Source organism: Coregonus clupeaformis, chromosome 30, assembly GCF_020615455.1.
Source record: "Coregonus clupeaformis isolate EN_2021a chromosome 30, ASM2061545v1, whole genome shotgun sequence".
Taxonomy (NCBI): domain Eukaryota; kingdom Metazoa; phylum Chordata; class Actinopteri; order Salmoniformes; family Salmonidae; genus Coregonus; species Coregonus clupeaformis.
Genome location: NC_059221.1, coordinates 45,567,370 through 45,582,728, shown reverse-complemented (window position 1 = coordinate 45,582,728; position 15,359 = coordinate 45,567,370). Strand labels below are relative to the sequence as shown.

Below are 15,359 nucleotides of genomic sequence, written 5' to 3'. Positions count from 1 at the left end.
TGTGTGTGTGTGTGTGTGTGTGTGTGTGTGTGTGTGTGTGTGTGTGTGTGTGTGTGTGTGTGTGTGTGTGTGTGTGTGTGTGTGTGTGTGTGTGTGTGTGTGTGTGTGTGTGTGAGTTAGTGTGTGTGAGTAAGCGTGTGTGAGTAAGCGTGTGTATTTGTGTGTGTGTGAACAGCGCGAGGTCTCAATATGCCCAAACTCTGCTATTGACTTGTTCTACAGTGTGTTGCCATGGTAAATATGTTTCTCGTTCAATAAAAGTGTGGCGTTTTTCTCAACTGTCTGGAGAATGTATCTCTATCAGAAAATCACAAACATAATTGAAAATGGATGTTATCAATAGTTCTGTTTAGTATTAATTATCAGTGGATCTTTTGAAATCATCAATCTTTCTGAGATTGAAACAATGGAATGTGCTTTTGTTCCTCTATTTCATGGTCTCCCTAAACCCATCTCTCTTTCTTTCTCTCTCTCTCTCTTTCTTTCTCTCTCTCTCTCTCTCTCTCTCTCTCTCTCTCTCTCTCTCTCTCTCTCTCTCTCTCTCTCTCTCTCTCTCTCTCTCTCTCTCTCTCTCTCTCTCTCTCTCTCTCTCTCTCTCTCTCTCTCTCTCTCTCTCTCTCTCTCTCTCTCTCTCTCTCTCTCTCTCTCTCTCTCTCTCTCTCTCTCTCTCTCTCTCTCTCTCTCTCTCTCTCTCTCTCTCTCTCTCTCTCTCTCTCTCTCTCTCTCTCTCTCATAGACTCAGACAGATGTTGTCCAGCTTTCCTCCTGGGGGAAAGGGGGCGGGAGTGGTGGTGATTAAAGGGGGGGTTCAGTTACGTGGTTGGGCTTGTTTTAGGACCACTGTAACCTAACATAGCAGGCGTAAAATAAATGCCTGAAACTGGATCCCTACATACTGGTCTTGACGAGAATAATAAAAAAATGTTGGGGAAGGTTCTCTTCTGCACTGTTCAACCAATCCAGTAAATGTGGAGGAGGAGTTAAGATTGAGTATCGCCTTGTTAACGTCCAAAAGTGGAAGTCACGTCACAGGCTCTCTTTCCATTTCCCCTGAAAACCAGAGCATCCGGTTGTTCGGGGACTCGGCAGAGGCTACTACCACTGTAACCCAATCACAGCCCATCCAACCCCTGCCTTAATAATTATGCTTACTGCTGCACACAAGCTAGCTAGCAGCAATGGAGCATGGACTCAGCACTGTCTACAGCTATGGGCACTAGTAGGCAGGCAATGGCTTGAGGTTACTGTACACACAGGTGTCTCCCTCTCTCTCTCTCGCCCTCCCTCTCCCTCTCCCCCTCTCTCTCTCCCTCTCTCTCTCTCCCTCTCCCTCTCTCTCTCCCTCTCTCTCTCTCTCTCTCTCTCTCTCTCTCTCTCTCTCTCTCTCTCTCTCTCCCTCTCCCTCTCCCTCTCTCTCTCTTTCTCCCTCTCTCTCCCTCCCTCTCCCCTCTCTCTCTTTCTCACCTTCTTCCCCTGATGGATGATGACAGTGCCACAATGTAAACTTCTCCTTCATTTTCTGCTTACGGACAACAGCTTGCCCTCTCCCTCTTCATAATACAGTGACTATCTGGTGCGATCTCATGGCACCTCTGTGGTACACACAGACACAACAATAAGGATTCAAAGGGTAAACTCACTCATCTCTCCGATCACAAAAAAGCACTGCAGAGGCAGGCCTTTCAAAGATTGGCAGGCACTATGAATGTGAGCGTGACATCGGAACACACACACACAGTTTGAACAAGTCTTTATTTGGGCAGGCAGCCAGGCATTCAGGTGACTAAGCAGAAAGTATATGTTTTGTTAGCATTTGGGAGTTATTCTTTTTCTAACAATCATTTGACTGATTTGTTTTATTTCCTCTCAAATCCACTGGAATCCAAATAGATTTGAACCAGATCTGTGATTGGTGGAAATATTTTATAAACCAATTAATGATGGTTAGCTTCCCCAGCCTTCTCTCTCTCTCCTGAGAAAAAAATGTGTGGAGCTTGTAGTCTGAAAGTCTGTTAAACAATAATGACACAGAAACCCGGAACACTTCGCCATCATACCTCCAACTTGTTCACATCCAGTGTTCTGCGATAACGTCTATGTTCGGCGATAAAATAATAGTTATTCTAATGACCATAATGCTTATGCATACAGTCCTGCGCATGATGAGAGCACTCTGTATAAGCAAACAGTGTCGGACTGCTTGTCTTGGTTTTTACTGGGCGGTAACTTGATCCCCTGCGTCTGAAAATCCTAACTCGGCTCTGGCACGGATAGCTAATAGCCCCGGGTGCTTTATACGTTTATTTTAGGTAATAGAGACGCTTGTTTTGTTACAGCCCGTTCCGCCCTTTTTTTTAATTTATTTTTATTTTTACAATTTCACCTAGACGCAAATTGCGAGTCTTTCCCACTTGGCCCGCATTCTTTGCCCTCGAAAGTTTTGTGACTTTAAAGAAGGGTTTTGGGAGAAAATGTGGAGCGCATGCGCCATCTAGAAGTTTTCCCCCGCGCATCAGTGCTAGGGTTTACTAGTTTGAGAGAGGAGGCGACGACCAGGCAGGTGACAGAAGGAGAGGGAGTCTGCAACACTCTGCTCTTCAACACACACACACACTACCGGGCGGAGGTTATCTCCACGAGCGTACCTTCTCCAAGCAAAACCGCTGATCTCCACGCGAATTCTCCCTCTTACACACACAGTGCTGCTGTTTTGAGTTTTTACTCCAGTGGCGAGTTTGGAGTGGATTTTCGGCAATTTGGGTCTTGCACCACTCAAAGTTGGATGTGTTGAACGCACTTTTTGCGTGTAAAGTTTTTGTTACTGAGTAAATCACCCGAGGAGTCCAGGAGAGAGCGGTGTCTTTCTGTGCAGAATGGAGGATGAAAAAACGGCCTCAGGTTTGTGGCGAGGAACCCTGCAGTGTGGATGTTACCACAGGTAGAACACGCTCTGAGTTCAAGGTGTCACCGCTGTAGGATCATATCTCTCCCCACCTCTCACCAGTTAATGTGTTTACCTGCGCTTTACACACTAGTGCCAGCCCGTCGGAAGCTCTACAAAGCCTAAGAAACCTCTACAACGCTGCAAGGAAACTTTGAAGGATAAAGCTACCGCTATCAATCCTCCCAACCATCAAAAGAGCGTCGGCAACAGTTTATTACAGCTGACGTTTCTGGCCACTGGCACTTTTTAGTTGCTTGTGAATGTTTTATTTGTCATGAAGTGTTTCCGCGGATTCACGCCCACGTTTGTTAAAGGCTCTAATTATTAATATCGCTGCTGGACATTGTAAATAACCTCGGTCGTCTCTGCAAGAGCTCTCCTCTCCGCTGTCCCGCGCTCACAGAGCGCATTCGTCGATAACGGATCGCCTATGCCAGTCTTCCGATACTGAGCCACAGGACTACCACGGTTACTGCCACCTTCCTCCATTACACACCGGACACTATCCCGTACAACCCCGATTTAGCACTAACTGCTTTGGATTGCAACCGACCTGAGTCCCCGGTATAGGTAAAAGGACTCTCGAGCCCACTAAGGCCTTGGCACTGGAATTATTCGTTTAATAGTCATCTCCCCAAAGTGGATTATCGTTCGTAAAGCACTGTTTTCCGTGGTGAGTATAGTTTGCTCTCAGTTGATTTTGTTCGTTATCGAATAGTTATTTAGTGATCGGTTAACAACTAAAAAAAACTAAAACCTTTTCCCAAATTATGTCCTCGACTCTTGGCATGCTTAGGACTCATTTTAGTTTAGGAATGATTATCGTTTGTTTGACCGCAGCCTGCAGGCTATCCAAAAGCATTTTTTGTCTTCACCATTATATTTTCTCTCCTGAAGCACACTTTTTAAAACTCTTTGTTTGTGCATTGTTAAACTAATGCCACATGTTTTAATTTGTAATGCCACCCTTGCTCTCTCTTCATATATTCTCCTCTCTGCTCCCTCTCCTTCCATCAAAACATAGACTCTGGCTCCCTCCTCTGGCCTTCTAAAACGAGGTGTGTGTGTGTGTGTGTGTGTGTGTGTGTGTGTGTGTGTGTGCTGGAAACTGATATGCGTTGATGAATATTAGGTAACACTTAATTCATCAATTTATGTTGACTATAAATGAATAAAAAAGCACAGCATGGCTTGAAGGCGGTTTTTCAGGTATGCACATTTAGTCTACATCTGACATGAACGAAACAATGGACATAAAGTGATTTATTCATTATCCTTCCAAGAATAATCAATAAACAATGTCAAGGACGCTTTTTATAGGAGCATTTATTTGTCTATTAATCTGACGATAAATTATTAACTATCATAGGCCTACGTGTTACACTTTGGCATATTTATTTTCTATACTCAGTTCTTCTCAGAAACATAAATAGGCTCTATTAAATATTTGAAACGAACTATTTCAATATTTACCGATATTTCGTCTTGTGGCTTTGGCTTAATTTATTCCCCTGTAAATGTGTAGATGGTATTAATTTATTGTATTCGAATATTTCATAGGGGTATCAAAACCACCGCACTTGTTTGTGCTTAAATTGGTTTTAGCCTATAAGATTTTAACATTAATTTAGTCAAAATAACTTGATTAGCTGATATGTAATAGGTTATTTTTTTGTTGCCTGTCCAATTCCATTAATGATTCTCACTGCTCAGGGTGTAGCCGAAGTAAGGCCATTTCCATCATAATTCAATAGCCCTACTCGGTGTGCGCTGACCAAATCGTTAATACCGGGGACTGGTGGTCTGGTCTGAAAGCTTTTTTATCTGCGTCAGTTGCTTGTTGGGTCAATTCAAGAAGTGAATCGAAATTCCAGTTAAAAAAATACATGACTATTCAAAAATACAATTGAATGAATTGGAATTTCATTCAATTGAAATCCTGAATTGACTAAATGGATGGGTGTCCAGGACCTCAACCCTGGTTGTTGTTATGACCGGTCACGGTTACCGGTTACAGGTTAGCCCTCCCACTGATTCAGCTTTCACGTGCACCCCATTGCTGTCCCTTTTTATCAGTCCACTCCATGCACCCGTTGGACTGAAGGAAGCCAGCAATATCTGAGACGAGCAGTGGCTATCATTCAGACTAATGTAGGCTATATATTTTCCTTTATACAGAAACGTTGTTAAGAAATGATATGATCTGACCGGGCCGGGCATTTTCGCGGCCTATATAAAATTGAAGAATAGATATGGGGACTTTAGCCGCCAACCCGAGAGGCAGTGCGCAAACTGAAAGCACATGTTTGTTTGTGTGTGTGAGAGAGAGAATTTGGAATGACTATTAAACGGCGCAGTCTCAGCGACTCTACTCTGGAAAATACACATCTTGACAAGTTAGCCGTCTCCCAGTCCCAACAGTCACTATAGCCTCTAAAATCACCATGCAGAGATGCCTCTTTATAAACAGCAGGAAAAATTAGAGGCAAATGATTTGGACTGTTATGCCGTTACCTTCTCATTACATTTGTACATTTGAGTCATTTAGCAGACGCTCTTATCCAGAGCGACTTACAGTTAGTGAGTGCATACATTTTTCATACTCATTAGAATCAGAACAGCAGAAATTCAAATTATTCCAAAAACGTAATTGGATTTATTTTACAGGTCAATAATAGGCTCATACTTCTTAAATTATGCAAACTCGTTTGCAAATTTCGCATTAAAATCACGATTTTCAAAAGTAATTTCCAGTTAATAAAATCTCAACTTCACCTGGACATCGACACTGTAACCTACCATCCATTAAGTAGCTGGTTGTTGGCCTGCACGTATCGCTTCAAAGCGTCTGCCATACTAATAAGAAATAACTTTTTCTAAATGTCAATTGATTTTCACACTATACGTTTTTTAAAGATGTTAATTTAGGTTTTCATATTGTCATTATTTCAAATTTAGTAGCCTTCCAATTCCACATTTAATCTTATTTTTATTTATATATATATACCGCACTTGTTTGTGAACTACACATTTATAAACGTGCTTCTACACCTGCATTACTAGCTGTTTGGGGTTTTAGGCTGGGTTTCTGTACAGCACTTCGAGATATTAGCTGATGTACGAAGGGCTATATAAAATAAAATTGATTGATTGATTGATAAACTTAATGAAGTAGCAGAAATTCATTCTGCGCATTTTTAGGTTCAAATGATGGGTTATTCCATGGTGAACACTTGTTATTAGGACGATTTGTGTTAGAATAACTTACTTACAAAATCATCACGTAACGAATAAAATATTAATAGCAAAAAATGCATTCATTTGGATGTAAAAGTGTTAATTTTCAAACTCACAGAAAAATCGTTTTGGGGAATAGGACAGTGTGTGACTGGGTCACGAACGAATAAATAGCCTAATGTGTAGGCTTACATTAAATTGTGGACAGTTTTGTGATTATTTCGTATAATTTAAAATGATCCTAAAATAGCATTTGTTAAACAAAGATTATGCAATATGTTATATTTATGTTATATAATAACATAAGTAATAGTTGACAACTTCCACATAACTCAATAAATAGATAATAATTGTCTTGTAATTGATTTAATCAACAGGCTAGCCTAAGCCTAATACACCTTAAACAATAATTTCACATCGTCATGAATTGAAATAGATCTAGTGATTGGTCAAATGCGAAAGCATTATTTAGGCTAAACGCGACCTGGAAAAACTTGTCCTGAACAGAGTGAGATAGATAGGCTTAGAGGACATTCATCAATGGCCTATGATCCTTTAAGAAGATACCCACTTAAGAAACAGAATATAAAAAGACATTTAGAGCTTCTGTAGTAATGTGTGTATTTTTATCTTATATGTTTTTAACTGCACGTTACATGTCAATTTACGTGCATCCCTGTGCTGCAGTTGAACAGAGGGGGTCTCTCTCTCTCTCTCCTCCTTGTCTGATTGGTGCAGGAGAAGAATGCTCTTATCGTGGGTATAGTGAACTGACTGGTAGGAATGTCTGTCTGCTGGTTTAAGGGGGTTTGAAGGCCATTGTTATTCTGTCTGTCTTCTGTGATTCACACACTCACCTGCTGCCAGAGGACTGCTCTGCTGCAAGCACCGATGGCCCCAGGCCTCTCCAGACAGACAGACAGACAGACAGACAGACAGACAGACAGACAGACAGACAGACAGACAGACAGCACAGACACACAGACACACAGACACACAGACAGAGGGAGAGCAACAGAACACTCATCATTCATTTTTCTTTATCTCTGTGACAGTCACATACCATACACAGCATTTTGGAACTCCCTCTTAACCCCTTCACTGTCTGGCTGTGGAGACAGATGGACTTAGACAGACAGGATATGTGTACAGTCCTCTGTTCCGTCATCCATGGGTCCCCTGTAGCTCAGTTGGTAGAGCATGGCGCTTGCAACGCCAGGGTTGTGGGTTCGTTTACCACGGGGGGCCAGTATGAAAAATTTATGCACTCACTAACTGTAAGTCGCTCTGGATAAGAGCGTCTGCTAAATGACTAAAATGTAAATGTAAAAATGTATGAGCGTGTATGCGGACTGGCTGTCGGTGGTGTGTGTGTATGCGGACTGGCTGTCGGTGGTGTGTGTGTATGCGGACTGGCTGTCGGTGGTGTGTGTGTATGCGGACTGGCTGTCGGTGGTGTGTGTGCCTGTCTGACCTGTGTACTGCCGTCTCTCCTCAGAGCTGTTCCGGTAACTGATCCAGTATGTTGTTCCTGCGGCGGCTGGTGCATGTGTGCTGTCCCTCGGCACCGGCGGGGAGTGTGTTGGACTCCAGACACTGTGTGTTCGCCCTCACACTCCTCACACTACTCCTGCAGGTGGTGGTGGAGGCCAATTCATGGTGGTATGTACACTTTTAATACACTTTACATACGCTCTACTCTCAATGTGTTGCGTGTGTGTGTTGCGTGTGCACATCTGCATGGCCAGAGAGGTGGCTATGCCATTGGATCCCCCAACCCCCCCCCTCTCTGAGTGTGAGACAGGGCCGCTCCAATCCCACCACATGATACAACATGCTGACTCTAGCACATAAGCCTTTTAGATATACTCATTTCTTTCTCTCCTATTTTCTTTCTCCATGTATTGCCAAACCAAAATTATGAATATTCTATAAAACAGAATGCTGTGGTTTTTGGGTACATATCCAAATATGTGCAGACACGAACTCCGTAGAAGTGACTTTCTCGCTCTCTGTGCGTGTGTGTGTGATAGTGTGTGTGCGTTTGTGTCTGCCAATAGGAGAGAAGTCTAAATGTGAACATGCAAATGATAGACAGAGATAATAGATTTGATACACAGGGGAAAACAGTGTTTACACATCACCATAGGAGCACTGCTCAAATCAGATCACATTTTGATCCTGTTAGTGTCTGTCTGTATTTGCATGAGGTTGTATGCTGTGTGTATTTGTGCCGAGTGGAAATTGTCTTTTTTACAGACATGTTTTCTACTTGTTTATAGGAAACTAGAACAAACAGTACACCAAAAACACTTTAGAGAGAATACTGCAGTAATGAGCTGTACTGATGTCATTAGGAATAAAGGAATCCATAGCCTTTTCAAACACATCCTTCAAGTTGTATTAGTTGATCTCTTGTTTCTCTATATAGTTGACTAAAGCAATGGCAAGGGACATTCCATTGTGATCTTCCATGGATTATGTCTCTTCATATGATTTAGTATGGACACACACATAATTACACTACCACAGACACACACTACCACAGACACACACTACCACAGACACACACATTATCACGCACAAAAATACTTACTGTAGACACATTGCTGAGGTGTGTGTGGTTTGTGCCTTTCCGATCCCTCCAGTAAAAGACACGCAGGTGCAAATGATTTACTGTGTCCGAGCGAATGAGGCCTGTGAGGGGTGTGTGTGTGTGGGGGTTGTGTGTGTGTGTGGGGGTTGTGTGTGTGTGTGTGTGTGTGTGGGGGGGTTGTGTGTTTTCCCTCCCTCCCTGGCTGCTCTCCTCAGTAGATCCGGTTACAGTGGAGGCTAATTGTGCTGCTCTGGGGGGTTAGGATGGGCTGCTCTAAGTGTGTGTGTAAAAGGCTGGTTTAATTGTTCTGATGATGATGATAGGTTCGCTCTGTGCAGGTCTGTGACCAATAACTAAATGTCCATATGCATACATCATCAATACCCAGCCTCTGTGTCTGTCTCTATTAGAAAAGTGTTTTGCTCTCTCTTCCTCTCCCTCTGTCCAGGTCTCTAGCCATGAACCCTCTGCTGATCCCCGAGGCATACATCATCGGTGCCCAGCCTCTGTGCAGCCAGCTGGTGGGTCTATCCCAGGGCCAGAAGAAGCTGTGCCAGCTCTACCAGGACCACATGCAGTACATCGGCGAGGGCGCCAAGACGGGCATCAGGGAGTGCCAGTACCAGTTCAGACACCGGCGGTGGAACTGCAGCACCGTGGACAACTCCTCCGTGTTCGGACGGGTCATGCAGATAGGTAAGGCTTTAGCTCAGTGGGTTAACGTGGTCTTCAGTCACAGGGATATTTTTGATACACTCCTACATTATGCTATCCTAGTCCAGTCTGTTGTATTGTACTTTGCATGTGAAAGAGGTTGAGTAGAAGTGGTGGCTCAACAGAGGAATTGGAGTTGATGTGTGACCACTGATTAGTTATGGGCTGTGTGCTTCTCTAACTCTGAGTATGCGCACTCTCCTTCTCCACTTCCCCTCTCTTCTACTAGACCAGAGGAGGGTATGGAGGTCCCCTCCTCTCCTGTTGTAATCCATGGGGTGATGTTGAGCAGCTGTGCTGGTGGAATAGTTTGTGGGTGAGGTCTCGTTATAATTTCACATGTGGCCTGGGGCTCCATGGCCAGAGGCTGACACTCACAATGGGGATGAATTGCATTCAGCCACGATGCATCTTAAACACACGCATGCATCCACACAAAAACACACATTTTTTCTCTGTATTATTTACAGAGTTAAAGCGCATTCCTGTGTCTGTGTGAGCTAGTCTTTCACCCCTCATAGAACCCAGAGGTAGACGGTATCAATCCCAGCTCCAGATCCTGTCTCTTTGATGTGTGTTTGTTTTAGTGTTTGACTTCGCCACAGGAGCCCATGTTGAGGTGGTTTACTGCAGGCATTTATTGTTCATAATTGTCACATTTAATTTAAACCAAAGCATTTCTCATGCTGTTCATCCTAGCATTGTGATAATGCTGTGGTTTGAGCATCTGTACGTTTCAAACACGCGAGAGAAGAAATGAGAGGACAGGATCTGGATGAGCCTAAACTATTATACGATAACCATTATCAACTCCAATGTTCTGTCCCTCTTTCTCTCTCTGTCTCTCTCTCTGTCTGTGTCTCTCTGTCCCTCTTTCTCTGTCTCTGTCTCTGTGTCTCTCTTTGTGTCTCTCTCTCTCTCTCTGTGTCTCTCTCTGTCTCTCTCTCTGTCTCTTTGTCTCTCTCTCTCTGTCTCTTTGTCTCTCTCTGTGTCTCTGTCTCTGTCTCTGTGTGTGTGACTCCTCCCTGTGAATACTTTTGAGCTGAGCCTGCTTTTGTCTCAGTCCCACTACTGTTCTGAGATCACATTTTACAGATATATCTTCATAGAAAAGACATCAATGGGAGGACAGCTTCTTTCTTTCTCTTCTCTCTCCATCTCTCTCTTTGTCTCCCTCTCTCCATCTCTCTCTTTGTCTCCCTCTCTCCATCAAGGGGAGGACAGGGCTCCCATCTCGGTCCACTCTGGGCCAAGTAAACATGTCCTCCCCAGTCTGTCTGACTGTTCAGTGCTGCTGATTTAAGGCTGAGCTCCAGGGTAGGGGAGTCAACTTCTCTCCCCTGCCCGTGTTTGCTGCCCCTGGGGCAGGGTGGACCAGGCCACTGGCTGGGGAGAGGGAGGGTTCTGTGGAGGATAGAGGTATGGTCACGAATAGGGAGAGAGAGAACGGTAGATCGAGAGGACAGCTTGTCTGTCGACAGCTCTGCTATTAGGCCAATCTCCTGCACCGGGTTTGAAGTTGTAGAAAACTAATAACCTTTTTCCCCCTTGGCCGACCCTGCCGCCGAGACTTCCCATCTGGACAAGATTCATTCACTACCTCTTACCCCCCTTCTCACTTTCCCTCTCTCTCTCCTTCTCTCTCTCTCTCTCTCTCTCTCTCTCTCTCTCTCTCTCTCTCTCTCTCTCTCTCTCATCCCTGCTCTCTCTTAGCCTGGTATTGTCATTACAATATGCTTCCTAGGGATTTAGTGTTTTTATTTTGTGTCCATTTCCAACTCCTAGATAAGCACTGAGACTTGTGCTTTAGATGTCTCTTTTCTTTCTCTATGCATCTCTTTCTCACACTCACCCTAATACTGTAAACTGAAGAGTGGCTGTCTGTATTGGAAGGTTAACAGTGAGTGTCTGAGAGATGTAGGCAGTGATGTGATGGAGCCAGTTTGCTCCGTTGGCATGTCGTACAGGGGAAATTACTGGTTTGAAACATTGCTTTGGTTTGGCAGCTGCCACTGGAGGGTGCTCTGGTCTTATTGGCTAACTCCCAACAACTATCAATGTCCTGAATGCAACTGCCTGTAACTAGAGGCAGGCCAACTATAAATGTCCTGAAGGATGGAGGCAGAGAGGCAGGACCATTCTACTGTTGGAGGCCTGGTCAGATGAGCCCTGTATATCCAGAAGTGAACATGGTCGTTCTACTCCATATTGTTGACTCATGTTAAAGCTCCATGAAGTGCTGTTTCTGGCCAGGCTGGACTCTACTACAATGACTCACAACGTTGACCTTTTTTCAATGACTCATTTCTTCTTTTTTTAGACTTTGACTCATTATCATTTCAAATTCAATCTATCACCAGGTCTGTCATATATTAATGTTGTTCTTCTGTCGGCCCGTCTGTCTTTCTGTCCACAGGAAGCAGAGAAACAGCGTTTACGTATGCCATCAGCGCGGCAGGGGTGGTCAACGCAGTGAGCAGGGCCTGCAGAGAAGGGGAGCTGTCGAGCTGCGGCTGCAGCCGCGCTGCACGTCCCAAAGACCTGCCTCGTGATTGGCTGTGGGGCGGCTGCGGGGACAACCTGAACTATGGCTACAGGTTCTCTAAAGAGTTTGTTGACGCGCGGGAGCGGGAGAAGAGCTACGCCAAGGGATCCTTCGAGAGTGCCCGGCTGATGATGAACCTACACAATAACGAGGCTGGACGGAGGGTGAGGAGGAATAACACTCTGTCACACAAACCCTAACTAAATGAAGCACTGGGCCTGCATACTTATTATAATGTCACACACACACACACACACTCAAAGGAGGAAAACAAGTTCATCTCCACCTGTTTCAGCTGTCCTGAAGTTGATTCGTAATGACATTTAGTGAGGGAATGGAAGACGTAGAGGGTGAGAGGGAGTGAGAGAGAGCGAGAAAATCCAGGTCAATCAGATGGGCATAGGACTATTATTTGATCATCTGTGTAACAGCTCTGTCTCATCTCTCCTCTGAAGCCTGTCTTTGATCTGGGTAAGATGGGATCATGACGGCTGGCTGAGCTGCTTTCTGTAGTTCATTCCAAATGCCCTGACACGGCCTCAAAGGAAACGGCTTGCCAGACCGTGTTGTTTTCACATCTCTTCTGACTCGTACAAATGAGCGGACAGGGTTTTGTTCGGCTGACAGTGTGGGCCATAGAGGGCATCATGTAGTTCTCCCTAATGACATAACGTCTTTGAAGATCTGATGCATGATACATGCACATTCACACATGTATGCATACAATAAAGCATGTGTAGAGTATTACAATTTTTAGATGAAATTTATCTGTTCTCTGCTTTCTCTTAGTCCTGTGTAGTCTCTCTAGTTGGTGATAATAATCAATCTGTCCCTCTCTCCCTCTCCCCCTCCTCCTCTCCTCTCAGACGGTGTCGGACCTGGCCCATGTCTCCTGTAAGTGCCATGGCGTGTCGGGCTCCTGCAGTCTGAAGACGTGCTGGCTGCAGCTGGCAGACTTCCGCAAGGTGGGCGAGACCCTGAAGGAGAAGTACGACAGCGCAGCCTCCATGAAGCTCAACTCGCGTGGCAAGCTGGTGCAGCGAGACAGCAAGTTCAACCCCCCCACCAGCCATGACCTGGTCTACATCGAGTCCAGCCCAGACTACTGCCTGTCCAACCAGAGCACAGGCTCCCTGGGTACTGTAGGCAGGCTGTGCAATAAGACGTCGGAGGGCATGGATGGCTGTGAGCTGATGTGCTGCGGCCGGGGCTACGACCAGTACAAGGCCCAGATCGTGGAGCGATGCCACTGCAAGTTCCACTGGTGCTGCTACGTCAAGTGCAAGCGCTGCACCAAAACCGTGGACCAGTTCGTCTGCAAGTGAGGAGGAGGAGGAGATGAAGAGTGTGTGTTCGTGCAAGTGTGCATGCGTGTGTGTATCCAGAGAGGCGGAACGAAGGAGGCGAAGAGAGCAAGAGGAAGAAAGAAAAAGAAAAAAACTATATAAATTATATTTATAGAGTTAAACAATTATACCATTGCAAAAGACTGATACTTTCTTTTCCATGTAATAGTTCAAAAAATGTAATGCCTTCCGAAACTGAAAATATGGTGAAATATTTATTTTCTGAGATTGTTTTTGCCCGATCATCCAAAGCTAATTTTTAATTAATCCCCAGGCCTGGAGACCAGCAGCCATTCTTTTTTAAACTCTAAATATGACCCATAACAGGGCTCCCCAATAGGTGGCTCCCCAATAGGTGTCTCCCCAATAGGTGGTTCCCCACAGGTGATTTTAGTAGCCCCCCCCCCCAAGTTTTCTGAGCAAATAAAAAGACAAATTATAATTTCGTTGTTGAATTTAAGACTAAAATCACAGGGAAATCAGCTCAAAGTGATTTTTAATTTAGGAAATCTGTTCCCAAGTATTCCAACACATAAATAGAGAGACAAATGTGATCGTATCCCAATGTAATCAAGTTTTGAAATGATTCTGTTTTTGCCAAATACTGTATCTGTTTTGGATTCTTACAGTCAATTTGCAGTGTACAAATTATTTATAACTATGTCTGCCCCCTCGACCATCCGCTCAAGGAAAAATCGGCCCACGGCTGAATGTAATTGGGGACCCCAGTCCTATAGCTTATATTTGGCTAGTCCAATGGGTCACCATGACTGTGAAATGGGAGCTTCTCTCCTGTTTCATAACCCTAGATTAGTTAAATGTTGTGCTTGATGGAGAACGCTGAATGCCCACAGTCTTAGCTGTTGAATCTGGGGCTGCCGGTAAGAGGTGAATGTTTACTTCCATGTTTTTGTCACTATAGGGTGGTTAGACCTAAATCAAGCCTCCACTGGACATTCTTAAATCTGGTTCTATAGGTACTCATGGACCCCATCCTAAACCTTAGCCCTAGTCCCTTAAATTGCCTCTGTCTAAATCAAACAAGGGCCTAGGAAAGTGGGAATGTTTTGGGTTGGGGTTAGTTCCATCCTGGAAGGTATCCCACAAGGCCTAGTTCTTCCCAGGTGCCCCAGCTAGTCCTCCCAAACACATTCAGCATATGCACTTTGACCCTGAGGCCTTAGCCCATTTGCATGATTTGTTTGTTTTGAACTACAGTGCATTGTCTGTAATATACCATATTATAGTCTACTTTCTCCATATTAAAACAGATATCCACTTAACATATAAGATGCTACTTTCAATGTTTAAATATACAGTAGATGAGCAATGTTGTGGTTATGATGGTGAAATCCCACATGTTCTATAAGGTATATGGTAGGTCTAACCAACCAATCACTTATTAAATTGTATGTATTTATTTTATTTTATCCAGATTTATTTTAAGCTTCCAGATAGCGCTGTGGGTTTTTTCTATTTCAGTCAATGCATTTAAATCCTACACTTTGTTACATACAATATTTTCAGGTCACTTATCATTTGTTTTCACATTTAAGGATATGTTACACATGAATTTGGTTCCGCAGCGTTGTTTTTGTAAAGGGAAATGCCCCTTGTTCTAAAACACCCGTTCATTGTGTTACCCATGTCCAAGCCTTCACAGATGATTCATTAGCCTTCACTTGTTGCCACAAACTTCTTAATATCCCTCAGTCCTCCACACTATCCCTGTGATCATCTTCATTAAAAACATCGTTGCTATATGTTATATCAATCCAAACTGTATATTTATTCACTTCTCAATTAATTGAGGTTTGCAAAACGTATTTCTTATAGCTGTTATTTTGTTACTTTCTTTGTTTCAATAAATATTCTACGTAAACCTGCTGAACAGTTGTAACTTTCAATACACATCTACTCTGGTATAGTTAGTAGTTTATAGTTTTATAGTTATTATAGTTAGTAGATAGTTTGGTT

General features: G+C 43.9%; 1 protein-coding gene across 1 annotated transcript in view; it reads left to right on the top strand.

Moving 5' to 3' along the window:
* Positions 1–2,482: 2,482 nt before the first annotated feature.
* The window catches only part of wnt5a (wingless-type MMTV integration site family, member 5a), a 13,166-nt gene continuing 289 nt past the window's right edge, over positions 2,483–15,359 (top strand). Inside the window, exons 1-5 of the mRNA XM_041857101.2 lie at positions 2,483–3,617; positions 7,680–7,843; positions 9,226–9,473; positions 11,908–12,200; positions 12,903–15,359. The exon at positions 12,903–15,359 is cut by the window's right edge and continues 289 nt beyond it. Of these exons, the coding sequence (XP_041713035.1) occupies positions 7,704–7,843; positions 9,226–9,473; positions 11,908–12,200; positions 12,903–13,361 (1,140 nt within the window). The 5' untranslated portion in view covers positions 2,483–3,617; positions 7,680–7,703 and the 3' untranslated portion in view covers positions 13,362–15,359. The remainder of the gene's footprint in view (positions 3,618–7,679; positions 7,844–9,225; positions 9,474–11,907; positions 12,201–12,902) is intronic.